This window comes from Myxocyprinus asiaticus, chromosome 34, assembly GCF_019703515.2.
Source record: "Myxocyprinus asiaticus isolate MX2 ecotype Aquarium Trade chromosome 34, UBuf_Myxa_2, whole genome shotgun sequence".
Taxonomy (NCBI): Eukaryota; Metazoa; Chordata; class Actinopteri; order Cypriniformes; family Catostomidae; genus Myxocyprinus; species Myxocyprinus asiaticus.
In genome coordinates this window covers 13654328-13674447 of record NC_059377.1, presented here as the reverse complement: position 1 = coordinate 13674447, position 20120 = coordinate 13654328, and the positions used below count along the sequence as shown (strand labels likewise).

The following is a 20120-nucleotide window of genomic DNA, read 5'->3' as shown; positions in this document are numbered from 1 at the left end:
GACTTGTAATTGCATTTGTGAAACTGATAAATGTTAACAAAAAGTGTTCTGTCAGCTTAAACAAAGCATAGGTAGGTCCAAACCTGCATGAGTAGGTTGATGTTATTCTGTGCCCCCCATGCAGAACAGATGGCCCATTTGACAAAGTTGCTCTGGTGCCGGGGCTGAGTACTCTGTATTTGACACTGATATACTGTAGCATGCCACAAGATAACAGCTCTCACAGAATACAAACATATTCAAATGTAATCTAACACCTGTAACTTTTACCTGAAAGCCCCTTAACAGAGAAATGCCTCAAGAACAACGGCTGCATGTGAGAGCTCTTACTGTGGGTTACCGCACAGGTGGCTTTGACTAAAACTGTAAAGTTCTACTTATCCAAGCAAAGATTTGTGAGTGGGTCCATGATATGCTAGCAGGATGAATCTAATCGGCATGTGCTAGAAATCAGCTGCCTGCCTATGGCTAGACTCTGTTTCCCCTGTGATCAACATTGTGTTCCTGCTGAGCATGGGATCATTTGTGCCAAGAAACATGTTGAGGCAATAGCATTGTAATGTAATATTTGTTGCCAGAAGCATAAATAAATTATGGTGGTATTTAAGGCATAAATGATTCACTTCATAAATATGTAACCCATCTAAAAGACTATTTACTCAAGCTAACTAACAGTCTTAAAATAACTTCTTAACTTTATTTTACTTAAAAGCACTCCTTTTATCATGCAGTTAAACTACTTTTTAGAATGCAAACTGCATTTCTGGGTTCTATTAGCTGTCCTTCAGTTCAAGAAAAACCTGCATCGCCAGCATATTCTACCAACTGTAAATTCTTAATATTCCCTTTGCGTTAGCGCTTATGTGAAGGGGGATGTGCTATTGTTCATGATCTTGTGTTTTAATGTGTACAGGAGCATCAGATTTAGCAAAAGCAAATAGATCTAACACACACAAACCACCCGCCCGCCCACATGCACTTAGGCTAAAGGTGATTGCATATACGGCTGACCCAGACAAAGAATTGAATTTCTTACCTGGATGGAAAAGTGCAATCTGGGGAGGTAAAGGGGGGGGGACAAGATAGCATTTCACTCTGGAGATCAATGTAGACATGCAGTCACTGTGAACACCAGCTAATAGAACAAAATAAAGCAGTGGAGGGAAAAAGCAGGAGAGAGAGAGAGAGAGAGAGGAAACTCAGTCTTCCCCTCCCCTTATAGCCTCCTTTGCTTCTCTCCATTCCTATGGCACAAAGATAAGAGCACAGCCACAGACAAGCTTAAACACTGAGTGAGCACATCTAAGGACAGCATCAGTAAAAACTGCAGAGTAAGTATAACAAGCGAAAGAGGAAAGGAACGAATTGACACTTCATTCTTCTGTTTGTTTACAGGCTAATTGCAGTCGTCTAAACCTACAGTAGTGTGAGTATATGTACGAGACAGTATGTGTGTTTTGCTCTCCCCCTCTCTCTGATGCTCTCGCTCTGTCTTCCTCTCTCTCTGTCTGCCTCACTCTGGCTGCGTCCAGACATGACTGGGGCTGATTTAGGTCACTGCGTCTGTCTGGCTGAGCTCAGCTCAGTTGCTGCGTTGCCGTCTCCCTTCGACTTTGCCCTGCCCGATGGACATGGACTCAGCCTCTGAAAGCTGCCTTAACCCTGGCGTGGAGCGGCCACCTTGTCCCAGCACTGTGGACATAGTCTCTGACCAGAAGTGCAATCAAAGCCAGCCAATGCAGATCGGCCTGTCTGACTGGACGTCTGCACTGGGACCTTTGGTGGGGGGAATGAGTTTGTTATGGGACGGACAGGTAACGCACTGGAATCCAACCCATCCTGTTTAATTTCTCAGCCTGGAACCATGGTCTGGGATGCACACGCAATCATGCGTGCACATACACGGCGACTGCACTCGAAAAAATCATGATCCAAGCTTGTTTCTTCTCATTTTACTTTCTGCTAGACAGAGACAAAGCGTAATTCCAAGTTTTTGACCAAGTTTTCGTTCTCTTCCTTCTTGACTCTTCGGCTGCTCCGCCCAATGAAATCTATCCCTCAAAGGCGGAGAGGAAAGGAGCAACGGTATTCCGAGAGGAAGGGCTCGGCTCCTCTGCCTCCCCGAAACAAGCCAGTAAACTGCAGCTGTGAGCTCCTGTGCTTCCACTCTAGTCATCTGGCTGTGCCGCAGTGCGTCTGGGAGAAAAAAAAAAGACTACGTCTGTAGCCAGAGCACTGCCACTCGCCTAAAACCAGTGCCGTGGCACAGCAATCAGCTGACATGTTACAGCAGAATGATGTGTCATCTTTTGCTGGCCAGAAGGAATGCTGGGAATTTTTCGGTGTGTTGTGCCACCTGAAAATCCCCTCTTTCCTTTTGAAGAACTTGTCTGCACAGCTGTGGAGTAACAGCGACGCTATCGATTAATAAAGAGGAAAGAGGTAGATAGTGTGTGAGAGAGAGACAAATAATACTTTCTTTGTTTTTCTGGGACTGTATCTTGTTTAGCCTACACCCAACCTTATTTGCACTTTTTCCATTTTTTTCCCCTAACTTTGCTGTCTAAATATCCTCTCTGCTTCCTCACCGTCTCTCACTTCACTGTCAGAAAAATTGCAAAAATGTTACCATTAGAGGTACAATAGCTTGTCACTGTTGCAGCACCTCTTTACATCTTAAGGTACTAATATGTACCCTTTAGGGACAGATAAGACACCTAAGGTACTAATATGCACCCTTTAGGAACAAATAAGGTACAAATAAATACAGACTGGCATGTAGAAAGTACCATTTTTGCCATTTTGTTCTGACAGTGTTCTAAACTTCCTCTCTCCCTGTATTTTCTTACAAATCTCTATCTCTCATTCTAAATCTCTTCTTGTCTATTAACCCTATGAAGTACAGTAATAAAGTAAACCTGCTTCAAAGTTTCCTTCAGTGCCAATTTACAGTCTGGAAAAGCTCTCTCATTCTTCAAATGTCACATTTTCTTCTGATGGAACAAACACAGAGACAAACACGCTCACATGCCCACCTTTTCTGGCTTTCCTTATCTTCTTATCTCTCTCTGTCTTTCACCCACTACAATTCTCCTTTGCAGTCCTTTGCAATCAGTGGCTGTTGTAATCATCAAAAATGTACTCTGTCTTTGTCCTCAAGTCCATATCTGCAGTTTGAGACTGTTGGGGGGGGGGGGGGATACAGAATGGCAGCCAGTAAATGAGTGCATGATGAACTGCTGGAGAGATCAGTTCTCTCCATGTCACTGATGTCCTGCTGTCTGCAATTGTGAAAACAAAACTTGTTCATGGTCCAAGAGCATCACCACTGTATCTCTCTTTCTCTCTATCCCTCTGTCTTTATTTCGCTCTCTTTGGTATGTTTGCATACAGCGGTCCCAAATGTATGTGGACACTAGTGGATGCTTAACTGACACTTACAATTGTATGAAATTCATTGCATAAATAACAAAATAACAAACCAAGTGCAATCAGCAAACAAATAATGCTAGATTTTTCCCCAGAACTAACTTCACTTTTCTCAGCCATTTCTGTAACTTTTAACCCATTGGTCCAATAGTCTTTTTTTGTGGATGTATCAAGTCAGTTTCCCTCAAGTTCATAAAGAAGTTCATCACACTAACTACAAATATGTTACACTAATGTTTGAACAGTATACAATATATGTTGTTTTATTATTTAAAACCTAACTTTTTGTGAAATGTTTCTTGAAAAGTGTGCTTGTGCTATCTTTCTTTAAAATATATGCCATTTGGTTTGATATTTTGTTATCTAATGTAATAACATTCATGCATTAAGTGTGACTTAGTGTTGCCATTGCCTGGCCAAATATTTTTTGGTAGATATTGTATGTGTTTATGCTTTAATATTAAAGATCTCTGAAGTACTCGTCGCTCCCCTTCTCTTAATAGCTTTTTTTCTTTATTCAACCCGTGAATGAACATAAAACATATGTTGAATCTCTCTAAATTCTCTGTGTTTGTAGACTCGGCTGAGATTAATGTAGGTCAGTGTGTCTGGGTTTCATACAATGCACATTGCACACGTGTGTATGTGTGTGAGTATGTGTATGTGTGTGTGCACAGACCAGAGCTGTCTTGTGTATGATACAGCACCTGTTCAGTCAGTGATGCGTCCGCTCTGACTCAAATAGGCAGGAAAATGGATGAGAGCCTGCCAGCAAACACACACACACACACACACACACACACACCAAGAGTCAGTGAAGGACAAAGCTAAATAAGTTGTTCCAATAATTACACAAACATACTCCACTTTTGATTCAAACCTTGAGCTACATTCTGTAACTTTCAATGTGGAGTGGCCATTCAGCTTTCTGTAACTGTAGAAATGTAGCCATTCTTTCCTCACTCGCTTTGCTGTCCTCAACTACATTTCCCTTTCCTATTGCTTAAAAGCACAGATCGCTCTCAATAAAAAAATAAAAAAATAAAATAAATACTGCTCAAGGTTGCTTGCAGAACATAAACAAGACCTTTCTACAAGCGTATGTATTCTGTTTGTCAAAAAAAATTATATATATATATATATATATATATATATATATATATATATATATATATATATATATATATATTTATATATATTTATATATTTATTTATTTTTTTGGCTCCAAAGCAGTAAAAAACATTAGAGTTGCTATTTAGTTTGGAAAATCACTCAAATGCTTGTGTCACATTCCACTCTGAAAAAAATAAAAAAATAATAATAAATAAAAATAAAATAATATATATACTATATATATATATGTATAAAGAAAGTCAAGCCTATTTTATGTCCATTAAGATGGGAGGGATTTTTTGCAAATTTTCCCATGTGTCTTTTTTTTAATTATTATTATTACTTCCATTTTACTTAAATGATTCTCACTATTTTCTCATTACTTTAATTCAGTGATTATCTTCTGAATTATAGTTTTTATTTCTTTATTATTATTATTTAAATAAGGATAAATTAAAGGATTAATTCACCCAAAAATGATCATTCTCTCATGATTTACTCACCTTAAAGCCATCCCAGATGTGTATGTCTTTCCTTCTTCAGCAGAACCGAAATGAAGATATTTATAAGCACATTTCAGCTCTGTTTGTCCATACAATGAAAGCGAATGGGTGCCATCAGGCTGCTGGCTGTTTGAAGGTCCAAAAGTAATATTTAGGCAGCATAAAAGTAACCCACACGACTCAGCTGATAAGTGATGTCTTCTGAAACAAATAGGTAGGTTTATGTAAAAAATAAGTAGAAAATTAAAAACTAGTCGACCCATCACGGAGCTGTCGCATGACGCAAGCGCAATGGCGTGTTCACGCGAGAAGTCGGAACACGCGCTTTGTATACGACAAAGGAACGAACGTCACGTGAGAGTTAGGTCATTTCAAAAAGCAATACAGTGGTGGGTGGACCCAACCCTGTTTAATGTTAAAAACTTTCTAATTATCGATTTGTTTCTTACGCAAACTTATCGAAGACATTTATTGATCGACTGGAGTCATGTAGATTATTTATGCTACCTAAATATGCCTTTTGGACCATCAAACAGCCAGCAGCGTCATGGCACCCATTCGCTTTCATTGTATAGACAAACAGAGCTGAAAAGTGTTATAAAAATCTTCATTTCGGTTCTGCTGAAGAAGGAAAGTCATACACATCTGGGATGGCTTTAAGGTGAGTAAATCATGAGAGAATTGTCATTTTTGGGTGAACAAATCCTTTAAAGGCAGTACACCAAATACTACCATGATAGTGATGTCAAAAGTACCGGTACTTCAGTACCAAGTTGATACTAACATAAAAAAATGTAACAAGACCAGTGTTTCTACAGTACCATTAGTACCGAGCACCAACTCGATTCGATACTGCTTTTAAATGCTCACTTGAGAGCAAGTTCTTATACTCCTTTTTCACAGAAATGGACAATCAAATAAAAATTGTGATATGTCCTAGTGTGATTACTGAACCTCAAATTAATGTGATTTCATTAAATAAACATACAGTCTGCATGTGTGGCGCGCTGCAAAGTGAATGTGTGAAGCTGCTCATATGCTCAAAACACCACATTTTATGAGCATTGCGTGCTGTGCTTACTGTAGTACATGACAGAAGAGAGCACTCATTTACTGTGACATGCTCAGAGCCTGCAGACTATATATTTATATAATTAAATCACAGCATTTTGTGCTTCAATAATCACACTGGGGCTGAGTTCGGAATGGCATACTACCTATAATACTCTTACTACTTCTGCCATGTCTGTCTATGGCAGAAATTGTAAGAGTAGTATGGAAGTATGCCTTTCCAAACTTGGCCTGTGTCATATAACCAACATCTTATCGAGAAGTGTGCAACTACCGGCAATAACACAGGATCGGAAAAGCCTTCATGTCAAAATAAAAGTCTGATTCAAAAGAAAAGCTTGATGTGAAATTTAAGAAATTGCGACAGAAATATGTTACTAGTGTTTAGTTAAATGTATTTTATTATTATTATTATCATTATTATTATTATTATTATTATTGAATCTATATCTCACAGGCACAGGGATTTTACAGAATAGAAGTTTTCATCAATGTCTTGATTTATAATGTTGTCACGTATTCCCTGTGTTTTTGCTTAGACTTTTATTTTGAAATTCTTGTTTAGTTCCCTGTTCCAGTTCCCTGTTAATTTTGTAGTCCTTTGTAGTTTCTTTTCATGATTGGTTTTCCCCTGATTGTTCTCCCTAGGTGTTCCTCATTCCTTGTTTGCCCATTTGTATTTAAGCCCTTGTTTCCCCTGGTTTCTTGCTCAGTCTTCACATATGTTGTCAAGTTCTGTGCCTGGTTTTCTATGTTTTGTTTTATTCTGAGTACTTTGTTTATCTACCCTTAAAAGCTGCATTTAGATCTTCATTCCTCACCTGCCTCCTCACAGAAAGACTGACCAAGGAATGGATCTAGCAGCTGTCAGAATTCTACTCCTTCAACAAGGGGACCGTCCAGTTGAGGATCATGTCCGTGAGTTTTTAGAGCTGGCAAATGAAGTGCACTATCCAGACTGCTCTCTGGTGGTTTTCTTCCGGACCGGTCTGAATAGTGCACTGAGGGAACTGATGCCTCTGGCTGATCCTCACTGGATGCTCGGTGAATATGTGGAGAAGGCTCTGGAACTTTGTGGTTCCCATTATACAGTAGATTATGGCGGGAACCCCGGGCCAAACCCTTCGTCTTCGGCTCCCTGTCTCGAAGCCTTCCACGGCCCCTGTCTCCAAGTTGTATGATCTGCCACTGATGTCGGTGCGTAGGTCCATGAAGACCCTACCTCAAATTGTCTGCACACACACCCGCCACGGCCAACGAGCCAGCGCCCGCGCCTGCCACGGCCAACGAGCCCACGCCTGCCACGGCCAATGAGCTAGAAGCCTCGTCCATCCCAGAGCCTGCGTTGCCAGCCTCGTCCGTCCCAGAGCCTGCGTTGTCAACTTCGGCCATCCAGAGGAGGAGAAGGAGAAGAAAAGTTTCTGTTCCCGAGTCTCCGCCCATGCCCACGACCACGAAGGTCGTTCCCGAGTCTCCGCCCATGCCCACGACCACGGAGGTCGTTCCCGAGTCCCCGCCCATGCCCACGACCACGGAGGTCGTTCCCGAGTCTCCGCCCATGCCCACAACCATGGAGGTCGTTCCCCAGTCTCCACCCATGCCCACGACCATGGAGGTCGTTCCCGAGTCTCCGCCCATGCCCATGACCACGGAGTTCGTTCCCGAGTCTCTGCCCATGCCCACGACCACGGAGTTCGTTCCCGAGTCTCCGCCCATGTTCACGACCTCAGAGGTCATTCCCGAGACTTCGCTCATGCCCACGACCACAGAGGTCGTTTCCCAGTTTCTGCCCATGTTCTTGACCACTGAGGTCGTTTCCGAGTCTCATCCCATGAACACGACCATGGCGGTCGTTTCCGAGTCTCATCCCATGAACACAACCATGGCGGTCATTTCCGAGTCTCTGCCCACGACCACGGAGGTCGTTCCCGAGTCTCTTCCCATGTTCATGACCACGGAGGTCGTTTCCCATTCATCCAGGACTCTTTGTCTCGAGCCTGCCACGGCTCCGCCCCCAGAGCCTGCTGCGGCTCCGCCCTCTCCCCCAGAGACTATTCCTCCTGCGGCTCCGCCCACTCCCCCAGAGACTATTCCTCCTGCGGCTCCGCCCACTCCCCCAGAGACTATTCCTCCTGCGGCTCCGCCCGCTCCCCCAGAGACTCCTCCTACATCGGCTCCACCGCCTGACCCTGTCTTGGCCCTGCGGCCGCCTCCCAGGACTCCTGACCCAGTCCCCCAGGTCATCTCCTTGGTCTCCTGGCCATCCACCTGATCTGCTCTGGTCTCCCTGGTCTCCTGGCTGTCTGCCTGATCTGCTCTGGTTTCCTTGGTCTCCTGGCCATCCGCCTGATCTGCTCTGGTCTACTTGGTCCTCAGCCTGCAGCGTCGCTCTGGCTCTCCATCCCTCCGACTCCGCCTTGGTTCCTAGTCTCCCTGACTTTGCCTTGTTCCTCTGCTCCCCTTGCCCCTTGTGCCCCCCTGAACTACCTGTTTTCCCCCACACCCCATGGACAATTTGGTTTTTTGTTTTGTTTTTGGAGCACCTGGAATCCGCTCCTTAAAATGGGGGCTCTGTCACGTTTTCTCTGTGTTTTTGCTAAGACTTTTGTTTTGAAATTCTTGTTTACTTCCCCGTTCCTGTTAATTTTGTAGTTTCTTTTCATGATTGGTTTTCCCCTGATTGTTTTCCCCAGGTGTTCCTCGTTTCCTTGTTTGCCCATTTGTATTTTAGCCCTTGTTTCCCCTGGTTTCTTGGTCAGTCTTCACATGTGTTGTCACGTTCTGTGCCTGGTTTCCCGTGTTTTGTTTAGTTTTATTCTGAGTACTTTTGTTTCTTTTGGTTTCCATTAAAAGCTGCATTTAGATCCTCATTCCTTGCCTGCCTCACAAATGTGATGCGTTGCTCTGTTCTGCAACAGTTTATTTGATAAAAATAAGACCAATGTTTTTTATTTTGTAAGGATCTATACTAAAACACTTCATTAAAAAAAAATTAAGTTAAAAAATAAAATAAAAAATGTGTTAATGTAATTGTACTATTTAAATTTGATTAAAGTTTGGATTCATTTGATTAGACACAATTTTGATGATGAAATTGAATTAAACTTTAAAATATGGAATAAAGAAATACAAATTGGAAAACGTGGAATTAGGGAAAAAAATTCAATAGAATAAAAAATAAAACTAATTTACTACAATCTTGAACCACTGTTTACTTAACTGAACAACACTCAAAGGAAACATGCTATTGTTTTAATTTATTTTTTACATTGAAATTTTAAAATAATAAATGAGTGTGTTCAATGGCATATTGCCAATTTTTTCTGTGGTATCGAAATTTGTATCGAGAATCGTGAAATTTTACTGGTATCGGTAACGATTACTGAAATTTTGGTATTGTGACAACCAGTGTTGGGTAAGTTACTAAAATAGTAACCCAATACAAATTACTAATTATTTCTCTAAAATTGGAATCAGATTACTTTACTAATGACTTCATAGAAAAAGTAATCACATTACTAATCACTTTACTTTTTAGCTACTTTCTAAAACACTTCCGCTCATCAAATTCAAAATAATGTCTTTGTTTCTTTCTTGTTCATAGTTACACACAAGTCATACACTCAGCACCTCACATTTCTCCTTCACAATGACTCGTTACGGGGCCATAATTAATGTATTATACAAAAATAACACATTAGATATAAGCATAACCCTATAATGCACTTAAATGTAAATTAATTGAAAGTCAGTAACTGTAATCTGATTACAAGAATTTAAATGTAATGCACTACACTATTTTTTAAGTAATTAGATTACTTTGTAATTGGATTACACCCAAAAGTGGTGAAAACATTAACCATTATGTATAAATATTTATACATTTTTATTTCTTTACATCATCATTTGGATATTTTTGTTACTTTGATACATCATTACTTTTTCACATTACAGTAATGTGAACTGTGGGGAGGCAATGCGCTTCATTTTCTTTAAGCAGATAAAAAATAAAAATGTTTTGTTCTTGACAAGTTTTATGAGATTTACCTGCTTATTAAACAACATGAAGATAAGAATGATAGAATGAATGAATTAATGAACGAACGAACGAACAAATGAACAGTTATACTGGTGTATGTGGCTTGGTGTTTAATTAACATCACTTCAGTTTATAGTTTAACAAATGGCATAAGCATATCACAACGAGAATCTATCCAACATACATGTATTCTTGTCAATTTTCTATGGTCTGTTTATCAAGCAAATACATCAGAACACAATTAATATGAAGCCACAATTGAGAGTAGTGGTGCTGATGAAGTGATGCTATCAAGATAATCGTTTCTGATCTTGAGACCTCTTACACTCAAGTTGCACAGTTAAAAGTTAAAAACACGTGAAGACTGAAAAAGGAGGCGTGTCTCTGGGCACAGTTCCTGATTTATTGCTGTAATGGGGAAGTAAATCTGAGTGAAAGATAAGCGATCAGCCATTCACTCCTAAACTTGTGTTGTGTCCTTACCTCAGTGTTCTGCTCTGGGGGAAACAATCTGCTGAGCTGGACAACTGGCTTTAACTGTTTTGGCTCCCTCCATCAGGTTACCTGGATGACCTCACATCAACCAAGTTTATTCCACTAAAGAAAGGAACAGACATTTGGATGACCTTTTGCTGAAGTTTTCTTGAGAGTAAAATCATGAGAACTCAATATAAAAGCAATTTAACTTAGCCATCTCTCACATGTACATACTCACATTCGCATACACAAAGACTCCATTGTGTGGTGGTAGCAGCACAGGGAGGCTGGAGAAATTAGCCTGGTAATGAGTGAGGCAGCAATGATGGGACAGAAAGAATGTAATGAATAACTCTCATGCACGCTCCTCCAGACCGTGTCATAATGGCTCCAAATATCATTCCAACCACAGTGTTCACGCGTTCTGCGCTGTTCCCTGCTCCATTTCATCTTCCTGGCAACTGCAGGAAGGCTAATTTTCATAAACCCAAACCTATTCTATTGGCTGCTTGTCTGTTTAACCACAAAGACCAAACCATCAGATTGTCATCTATGCAAATTAATGCATATAGTTTAATATTTGTTTGTGTCTGTTTGAAGGGCAAAGCACAGATCAATAAGGGCATTTTCGTATCCCCGTTGGTTGTCTGGTTCAGCTCTGCTGGGCTAAGCCTGGCAAGATCATGTACTTTCTTGTCTGAATATGTTTTGAGAGCAAACAGATGGGATTGTCATGGCAACACTAAGCCAATCCTGAGGAGTGGGGTTTGGATTGAACACCGTGGTAGTGGGGAGTGATCGAGTGAATTAAGCATGCTGCCGTTGGTGCGCTGTTCTGCTGGACCATTACTAAAGCTTCTCATTGCAGCCTGTGAGATCAAATGCTCGTATTATGAGTGGATTTGTCCATCTGTGATCCTTGTGCTGAAGCTAATGTTTCTGTGGCAGTTACATTAATAAACTTGTTTTTGTTTTTTTTTTTGTTTTTTATCCTGTAGGTTCCGGTTTTCTTAGATTGGCACACCTGATATACAGCACCTGTTATGGTTGGTCAGATTACAGACATATGGAAATTCAGCATTTTATGTTAATGTGATAAGACAAATTTCTGATTTTAAACCAAGTATAGCACATAATTCAATTTCAAATGGTACTTCCCACCTCACATGTGTGTTACCTGGAAGAGAGGAGCCATTGTGGCCTAGTTGGTGTAACTGCTAAAGCTGTAAATAATCATAAGTGTAGCAGGGTGGCCATCTGTCCCTGTGATGAGACACAATAAGCTATGCAAGTGTACATTATATATCCGCACACCTGTTTAAACAGTCATAGGTGTTTGATCACTGTATTCAAAATCATACGCCCACAAAATTTTCTTAGAACATCTCATGCACACTGCGTACTATTTGCGTGGTAAATGGCTAACAATTATTGTAAGCTCAGAATACTTAACTATGGGGTCAGTGAACTATTGATTTCAGTTCTATTCGTTCAAGGGTTCAGGAAGTCTCTGTCTGCTTAGCAAAGATAGTGGAGACGCATCACTTCAACTTCACATCTCACAAGAAGGTGAGAATAGACTCATAATGTTTGCCTTTTGTTGTTGTTTTCTATGCAAGACTCAATTACGTAACGCATATTCAGATCTGTGATTTAATGTAGTTTAAACTGTTATTCAGAGCAGTCATTTGTGTGTGGAATAACTACTAATGCTTTAGCCCTACGTTGGCTATACTACGCCATCTAGAGGCACAATAGAGTGCAGTTTGAACAAAGTCATGATGCTGAACAAGTCCTCTCATGCTCCTCGCGCATTTGACCGTTTGCTGTTACATATTGCATTCTGATATAAGTTTAGTTTTAGTAGAAACACCAACCGAGAAATACACAACTTGGAAGAAAATGTATGATTAACATGGGCTGTTTTAAGCAATAGCCTATTACATATAAATGAATAAACACACGTGCGCACACATTTTTTTTTTTTTCTTTTCAGCCGGAACGTGAGGGAGCCAGGCAACCAGAGCGCGAGCTACCAACACAAACATGAGCACGCTGCCTTTGAATGGAGAAGCGCGTGGCAGGTGGACGCTCCCTCTTTTGTGTATAAATACATAAAATAAAATAAAAAACGACCGGCGCTATGCATACAGAATGTTAAAGTGAATGACAGTGAACGAACATATAACTGTGTCTAATATTAGACAAATGTAAAACATTAATTTAGTCACTCTATGCTGTTAATAACATCAACCAGACAGAGTAAACATTCTGAGTATTTTAAGAGCTGTAACCCGTGTTATCTTTCATAACAGAACGAGCCACCCTTGCCAAATTCAGTATGTGATCTAGGAAAGGGGGGGAGCACGTAATGTGCCTTTAAAACTAAGTTTGCAGTGTAGATGGAATGAGGTCAGACAGAAAGCTTCTCATTGCACGCGCCGATTATTATTAGATACTATATTCAGCCAATGAACGCCGACGGGGCGTGTCTTTTGGCTGAGGACAGGCTAGTGACAGCAGCTGATTGGCTGATCTCTCTTTCCTTTATACCTTCGGAAAAGGATAAATCCTTGTGAGGCGGTTTAGCAGAAGTATTGAAAGTTGTGAAGGGGGATAGGAAGCTCAGAGCATGAAAAAGTGCAGTCGCCAAAACCTACCGCATGGTCATACCACAAGCTATGTTGAAGACACTTGTCCGTTTCCATTAAACGGCTTCAGATACTTTGCGTCCAGAGCTCACTCCGGGTTTGTTTTCAGTCGAACCGGCAGTTGAACGGCAGATTGTTTATTTTTTAATAAGTTGCCGGGGCATGACAGAGCTCCTGGCGGGGATGTGCGCTTTGTGAAAGGACCGCTGACAGAGTGCTGAACCAAGAGACAGACAGCGGCAGTAACTTTGTTTCCACGCGTGTGCCAAGTGCCCTAACTAGTGTGGAAAAAGACTCTGAACACTGTCAGTCATCTCAAGCTGCAGCACGTGTAAAAGTTAACTGTTGTAGTGCATGGAGTTCGCTATGGTGGAGCAAACGAACATAACGAGCACCGCCGCGCTCCAAGGCGACTTCAGTGATTCAGTGGAGATGGATCTAGACATGGACGCGTCCCCGACTCCCGGCTCCCCGAACTCAACAGGGGACAAAATGGACATCGCCTGGTGCAAGACCCCAACCGGGCACATCAAGAGGCCAATGAACGCATTTATGGTTTGGTCGCAGATAGAAAGGCGCAAGATTATGGAACAGTCGCCGGACATGCACAACGCGGAGATCTCCAAGAGACTGGGCAAACGCTGGAAACTTCTGAAAGACAGCGATAAGATCCCCTTCATCCGCGAGGCAGAGCGTCTGCGCCTCAAGCACATGGCAGACTATCCAGACTACAAATATCGACCGCGGAAGAAGGTGAAATCGCCCAGTGGCAAGACCGGAGAGAAGGGCGAGCGAGTCAGCGGCAGCCCCGGCGCCAGGTCTGCATCCAGAAAGAGCTCCAAAACTCTCAGCAGGACCCACAGAAAGTCCGCTGCGCTCGAGCTGCCTTCCCACTCCGTCTCTGCAGACCACCATGCGCTTTACAAATCCAGGTCCGTCTCGGCCGCCAAGCAAATACCCGAGAAACCAGCAAAGCGCGGGCATGTTTTCGGAGGATGCAGCACTGATAGCAGCCCGCCCTCCGTCGCTGTGCCTGCTAGTCCCACCCTGAGCAGCTCGGCGGAGTCCAGCGACCCGCTGAGCTTGTATGAGGACGGGCTCGCGAGCGGAAAAGAAGACAACGAGTCCGCTGCGCGCTTCAAATACACCCGCGCGCCGTCTCCAACTCCCTCCGCGTCGCACTCATCCTCCTCACAGTCCTCCTCCTCAGATGAGGAGTTCGAGGACGAGCTGGCTGACCCCAGTCCCGGCTTTGACAGCTTCGGCACATTTGGTACTGCACCGCTGGACAGAGATTTGGAGTTCAACTTTGAGTCGGGCTCCGGCTCGCACTTTGAATTCCCCGACTACTGCACCCCAGAGGTGAGCGAAATGATATCAGGGGACTGGCTCGAATCGACAATATCCAACTTGGTATTCACTTATTGAGCGCGCTAGTAATGAGTCTGATTGAAAGGACAGATTGAAAAATAATCTTTATGACTCTCGTAAAGAGGGAGGGCTGTTAAAGTCCTCCGAGACGAGTCAGACAACGAGTCAACGACTCGATTCCTCCTGTTAATCATGCATCAGGTACTGTGGGTTCTCATTATCCACTGACAAGAGTGCAGATGAAAGTGCTTAGCTTGCTCGTTTGGTGCTGGAAGGAGTGACTCATTGGCGCGCGCTTTGGAAGCAGAGGAAGCCATCGCGCGGTGGCGAGTTCAAGTTGTCCGCGCGCTTTAACTTTTAAAAGGGACGTTTTTCATAAACAGTCTGGTCAAATGCTTGTTTTGCTGGAGGTGCTGAATGGAGAACAGACGAAGTTGTTTGTTAGACCAGAATCGCATGCTTTCATTGTGACTGAACTACGAAAGGCTGGTGTTTAGTCATTGAAACAGAATGGCTGCGCCACGTGAGACGCTAAAAGAAACACAATCACCAGCTTTTCTGTCGACATGACATCAGGATTCAAACGCAACTCAGATGACTCTTTACACTACAAATCAGGACCAAAATTCATCCGAGGAGCGTTCTCTCTCTCTCTCTCTCTCTCTCTCTCTCTCTCTGCCTTTTTACTTGCTCATCCTCTCTTTCTCTCCCAAGTAACTTTTCAGTGCTGGCATTTTTATATCGATGTATTTATAATTGCCAAACGTTGCTCCTCCTTCCCCCTTCAATTGTGTCAGTCTGTTGTGTGTATAGCCTACACATGCACATGTCCGTCTCTGTCGCGGAAGGGCTAGACTCGTTTCGTATTATTTAATCGATGACCTCTCACATGGAAAGATGATTAAATGTTTCATTATTTTCTGAGTGTATTTTTGTACAAAATCTATTCGAAGGGGTGTCAGTCGGTGAAAATCGCTGTTTGAATTTCCGATTTTTAAAACCAGGGGGTCAGGTTGTCTCAAAAATCTGCCCCTTAAACATGTTTACAGTGTCAATCCACAGGCTTCTTAAAGAGACAGTGTCTGCATTTCAACGACCAATCACGATTAGCCTACGATGCGCGCTGAATGAGGTTGTATGTAGCCGCAGCAACAATGCTGTACCTTTTTGAATACCAATTTTGTTGTGCTTTTCTAGTGACACGTTTCGGTTTTAACCACTGGATGGAATTACAGATACAGTCAAATTGCCTATAAATTCACGAACAATGAAGTACGTCTTCACTCCATAATTGTACAAGGATATTTAATCTTTTCTACTTGTTGGCTAAATGTAGCTAATTGTTTTAGTATATTATGGCATGGCAAATAGCATTTTGTATTTCTCAATTCAGGTTTATGTAGAGCAGTTTGTGTTTAAGGCAGAAAATCGACATGAAGATTTCTATGTACATTGACTGTAAAATAAGGAAAAGATTGCGTGTTTATTTCTGACAATGATATATCATGACAGGAACGAGAACATATATCTTTATACATCCCTATGTTTAAGAGTGTTGTTCATGAGTTTTGGAATATATAGATATGTTTTATTGTTTCATTTTGTGCAATATGCTGTGTACAATATTGTTTTGTCTCACCATACCATATCTCAACATTTGAGTAGTGAACTCAAAGCCAGCCAATTGTGTCATGTCACTGCCTGTCAGACCTCTGTACAGAACTTTGTCTTTTTCCAAGAAGGAAATAAAATCAGCTGGAACTGAACTTGCAAGACTTTTTATTAATTACCTTGTCAAGTTTTATTTCTCTTAATACAATTTATAATACATTTCAAGCCTAAATAGAATTAAATCCTCATTCTGCACCAATAAAGTGGCACTTCAAAGTCATCCTTTCCAAAGCAGTACAAAAACCCCTATTGATCTGTTACTTTAACGCAAGTATGAGCAAACTTGGCAAGGTCAACTGAAGGAATTTTTTATATAAAGCATCAAATTATAAAACATTAGGATCTGATAATTAATGAATAAACTACACACTTATATGGGAATCTTATGAACACTTCACAGAGCTTGCTTGTGTAATCTGTCTTTAGCTAATGAAGTCCCATAGTGGCCATCTCAACCTATACAGTCAACCACATTAAAAGTGCTTTTGTATGTGACAATGTGAAACATAGAGTTGTGCATGACTAAAAGATTGACAGGCAAGCCTATTGCATCCTGGAGACACGGAGAGCTGTCAGGGGGTGGAGGCCAGTCAGACCCTTTAATGTAATTAAAATACAGATCTGCACTCTTTTGTAAACATCCTTTCCTCTCCAATCCAGACATTACAAATTCTCTCATTATTAACATATAATAATTGCATTAAATGCCTGCAATATGGCTGCATGCATACACAAGGGGATAATAGATAATAAATAATAGATCAGATGGTTTGGCAACGTCTTAAGAGTTGAGTGATCCAGCGTGTGCTCTGAGGAAAGCAGTCCAAGTCAGCTCGGTCTGAGTCATGCTCTAGCATCATCCCAACTGTCAGTACAGGGTGTGAGCCTAATATCCTAGTCAAGTGTGAACAAGGATGCACACTGCAGCAAGAGGGTCTAGACATAGGCTCTGTGGGGGAGGAGTGTGAGACAGATGAGATGTCTCTGCCGGGAGGCTGCATCGGGGGCGCTCAAGTGGATTGTTCAGAAGGGATGACTGCTGAAACCAATTAATTCCTACTGGGTGCACTGGTTTGTGTTGGGGAGGAAAGGGAGGGGCCACTTGAAAGGTTTTGTGTTAATCTGTTTACATCCCCCAAATGAGAAGAGAGACAGGAAGCTTTTTGGATATACAGTTGTGCAAAGCTGAGATATGAATTTATCAATTTGTCATGCAGACTTACAGTAGATGATGGATTGTGAAGTGCTGGTCACAAGCTCACTTTATCTCAAATGTCAGTACACTGCAAGTAATAAACAAAATTTACTGACATTTGACATTGTAGAACAGTGGAAATTTGAAAATATACAAGAATAAGTACAGAATAGATACTATATTAATTTGATACATAATATTATGACGTGTGTCAAATAATATTATCAGCATAGAAATTTGAGTGTAAACTTGAATTAATCTAAAAAAGCTACATTAATTTTCAAATGTTTTAGTTTTTTGGCATTTCCCCCTTTTGCTTAAATCCCTATATGAATTTGAGCTGTCCACAAGTTTGTGCAAGACCTCCTTTCCACAAAGCATCTTGTGTGCTTCAATGGAAATTAGAAAATATGACATTTGTACAAACAAGGATTAATATGGTAAATGTCAGTGCCAAAATCAGCCATTAAGTGCCCAGCATAGATGGAACTCCTTCAGTACTGTTTAAAAAGCATGTGATTCCATGGTGATACCTCAATAATTTGGTTGAGAAAATGTCAAGAGTACATGTCTGCAAATTCTAGGCAAAGGGTGGCTATACATTGAAGATGCTAAAATATAACACAGTTTTGATTTATTTTGGATTTTTATAGTCACAACATAATTCCCATAGTTCCATTTATGTTATTCCATAGTTTTGATGACTTTACTATTATTCTAAAATGTTAAATAAATAAATGAACAATAATAAAGAATGAGTAAGTGACCCTAAACTTTTTACCGGTAGTGCTATATATATATATACACACACACGCACTACTGGTAAAAAGTTTAGGGTCACTCACTCATTCTTTATTATTGTTCATTTATTTATTTATTTCACATTTGAAATATCTGGCATCATTTTTTGTCACTTCAGTTGCATTTTTTCCCCCAAACCCTGGTTAAAGGAATAGTTCACCCAAAAATGAAAATTCTCTCATCATTTACTCACCCTCATGCCATCCCAGATGTGTATGACTTTCTTTCTTCTGCTGAACACAAACAAAATTTTCTCAGCTCTGTAGGTCCATACAATGCAAGTGAATGGTGACCAGATTTTTCAATTTCCAACAATCAAATAAAGGCAGCATAAAAGTAATCCATATGACTCCAGTGGTTAAATCCATATCTTCAGAAGCGATATACAGAAATATGTGTGGATGAGAAACAGATCAATATTTAAGTCCTTTTTTAAAATAAATCTCCACTTTTACTTTCACATTTTGAAATATTGATCTGTTTTCCACCCAAAGTGATTGCACCACTTCAGAAGACATATTTTAAATGACTGGAGTCATATGGATTACTTTTATGCTGCCTTTATGTGCTTTTTGGAGCTTCAAAGTTTTGGTCAACATTCACTGTTATTGTATGGACCTACAGAGCTGAAATATTCTTCTAAAAACCACTGTGTTTTGCAGAAGAAATAAAGTCACATCTGGGATGGCATGAGGATGAGTAAATGAGAGGATTTTCATTTTTGGGTGAACTATCCCTTTAATTTCTGACCCTGGTCAATGTCACAAATTTGCTTATAGCCTGTTTGATTAGTGACTTAACAATATTGCAGAATCTTACATATTTTTTATTAATGTCATAATATGTCTTGTTTTATTCTTCCTCTTCTAATTATTATTATTATTTTATATTATTATGTCCATGTTTAAATAAACAAAATCCCAGATTTTAAATGTGGTTCCAGACTACACTTAGTTAATAAAGTCTAATCAAATCAGTGTTAATAAAAGGAATTAAAGATCGACACACTGAATAAGTGTTTAGCACATAACAGAAGGCAGCACAGATGGTTTGATTTGGTGCAAAAATGCTTACAAATATTTACACTTTTCCACATACTATATGATTGCCACCACGTCACCAGTACAGCCCAATAAGCTGCCTTAAATGTATTTGAAAAAGATGGATTTATTGGAGTAAATTGTCCTAAAAGTGTCTTAAATAAATTCAATCAAACCCCGAGTCCTTAATACATTCAATTACCATAATTATTTTAGGATGAGGGAAAAAATGTGACCATGGTGAGTCAACATATCTCACATCTCTAAAATTACTTGTAATAATTGACCATCAGTGCTCTATCCATGACTAAAACATGCACAGGTAAGAATATTATATATATATTATCCTAATATCTTGTGTTCTTAATTTTATAAATCCGTAGACAAACTTGAATACGAGTCTTCACAAACTTCAGTAGGTGTTATTTCGTCCAGTTTTGGAAGAAGGGGTGGGTCATGAGTTCAAGGGGCGTGGTTAATGATCAGTCTAAGCACGTGCAGACAATGCGAGAGTCCAGCATCTGAACCGTGGAAGATTTTACGCCTCTGGATTATGATGACAAGACAGGCACGAGTCACAAAGGATTTTCACACTTTTCAGATAAAACTATTTCACGATAACTTCATGACAAAGTTCAAGTGAATTGGAAGATTTTGGCGGAATCTTTGGTGAGTCTGGTATCAAAGTTGAGCGCAAAGCGAGGAGTATTCCTTTGTTGATCATTTAATGAACTGACTGGTCACAAAATTCACGGAAC

General features: G+C 40.8%; 1 protein-coding gene across 1 annotated transcript; it reads left to right on the top strand.

Annotated features, from left to right (window-relative positions):
• Positions 1 to 12985: 12985 nt before the first annotated feature.
• On the top strand, positions 12986 to 16421 carry LOC127425199 (transcription factor SOX-4-like). Its single transcript, XM_051670915.1, has one exon. The coding sequence runs from the start codon at positions 13639 to 13641 to the stop codon at positions 14710 to 14712; it is 1074 nt and encodes a 357-aa protein (XP_051526875.1). The 5' UTR covers positions 12986 to 13638; the 3' UTR covers positions 14713 to 16421.
• Positions 16422 to 20120: the final 3699 nt, after the last annotated feature.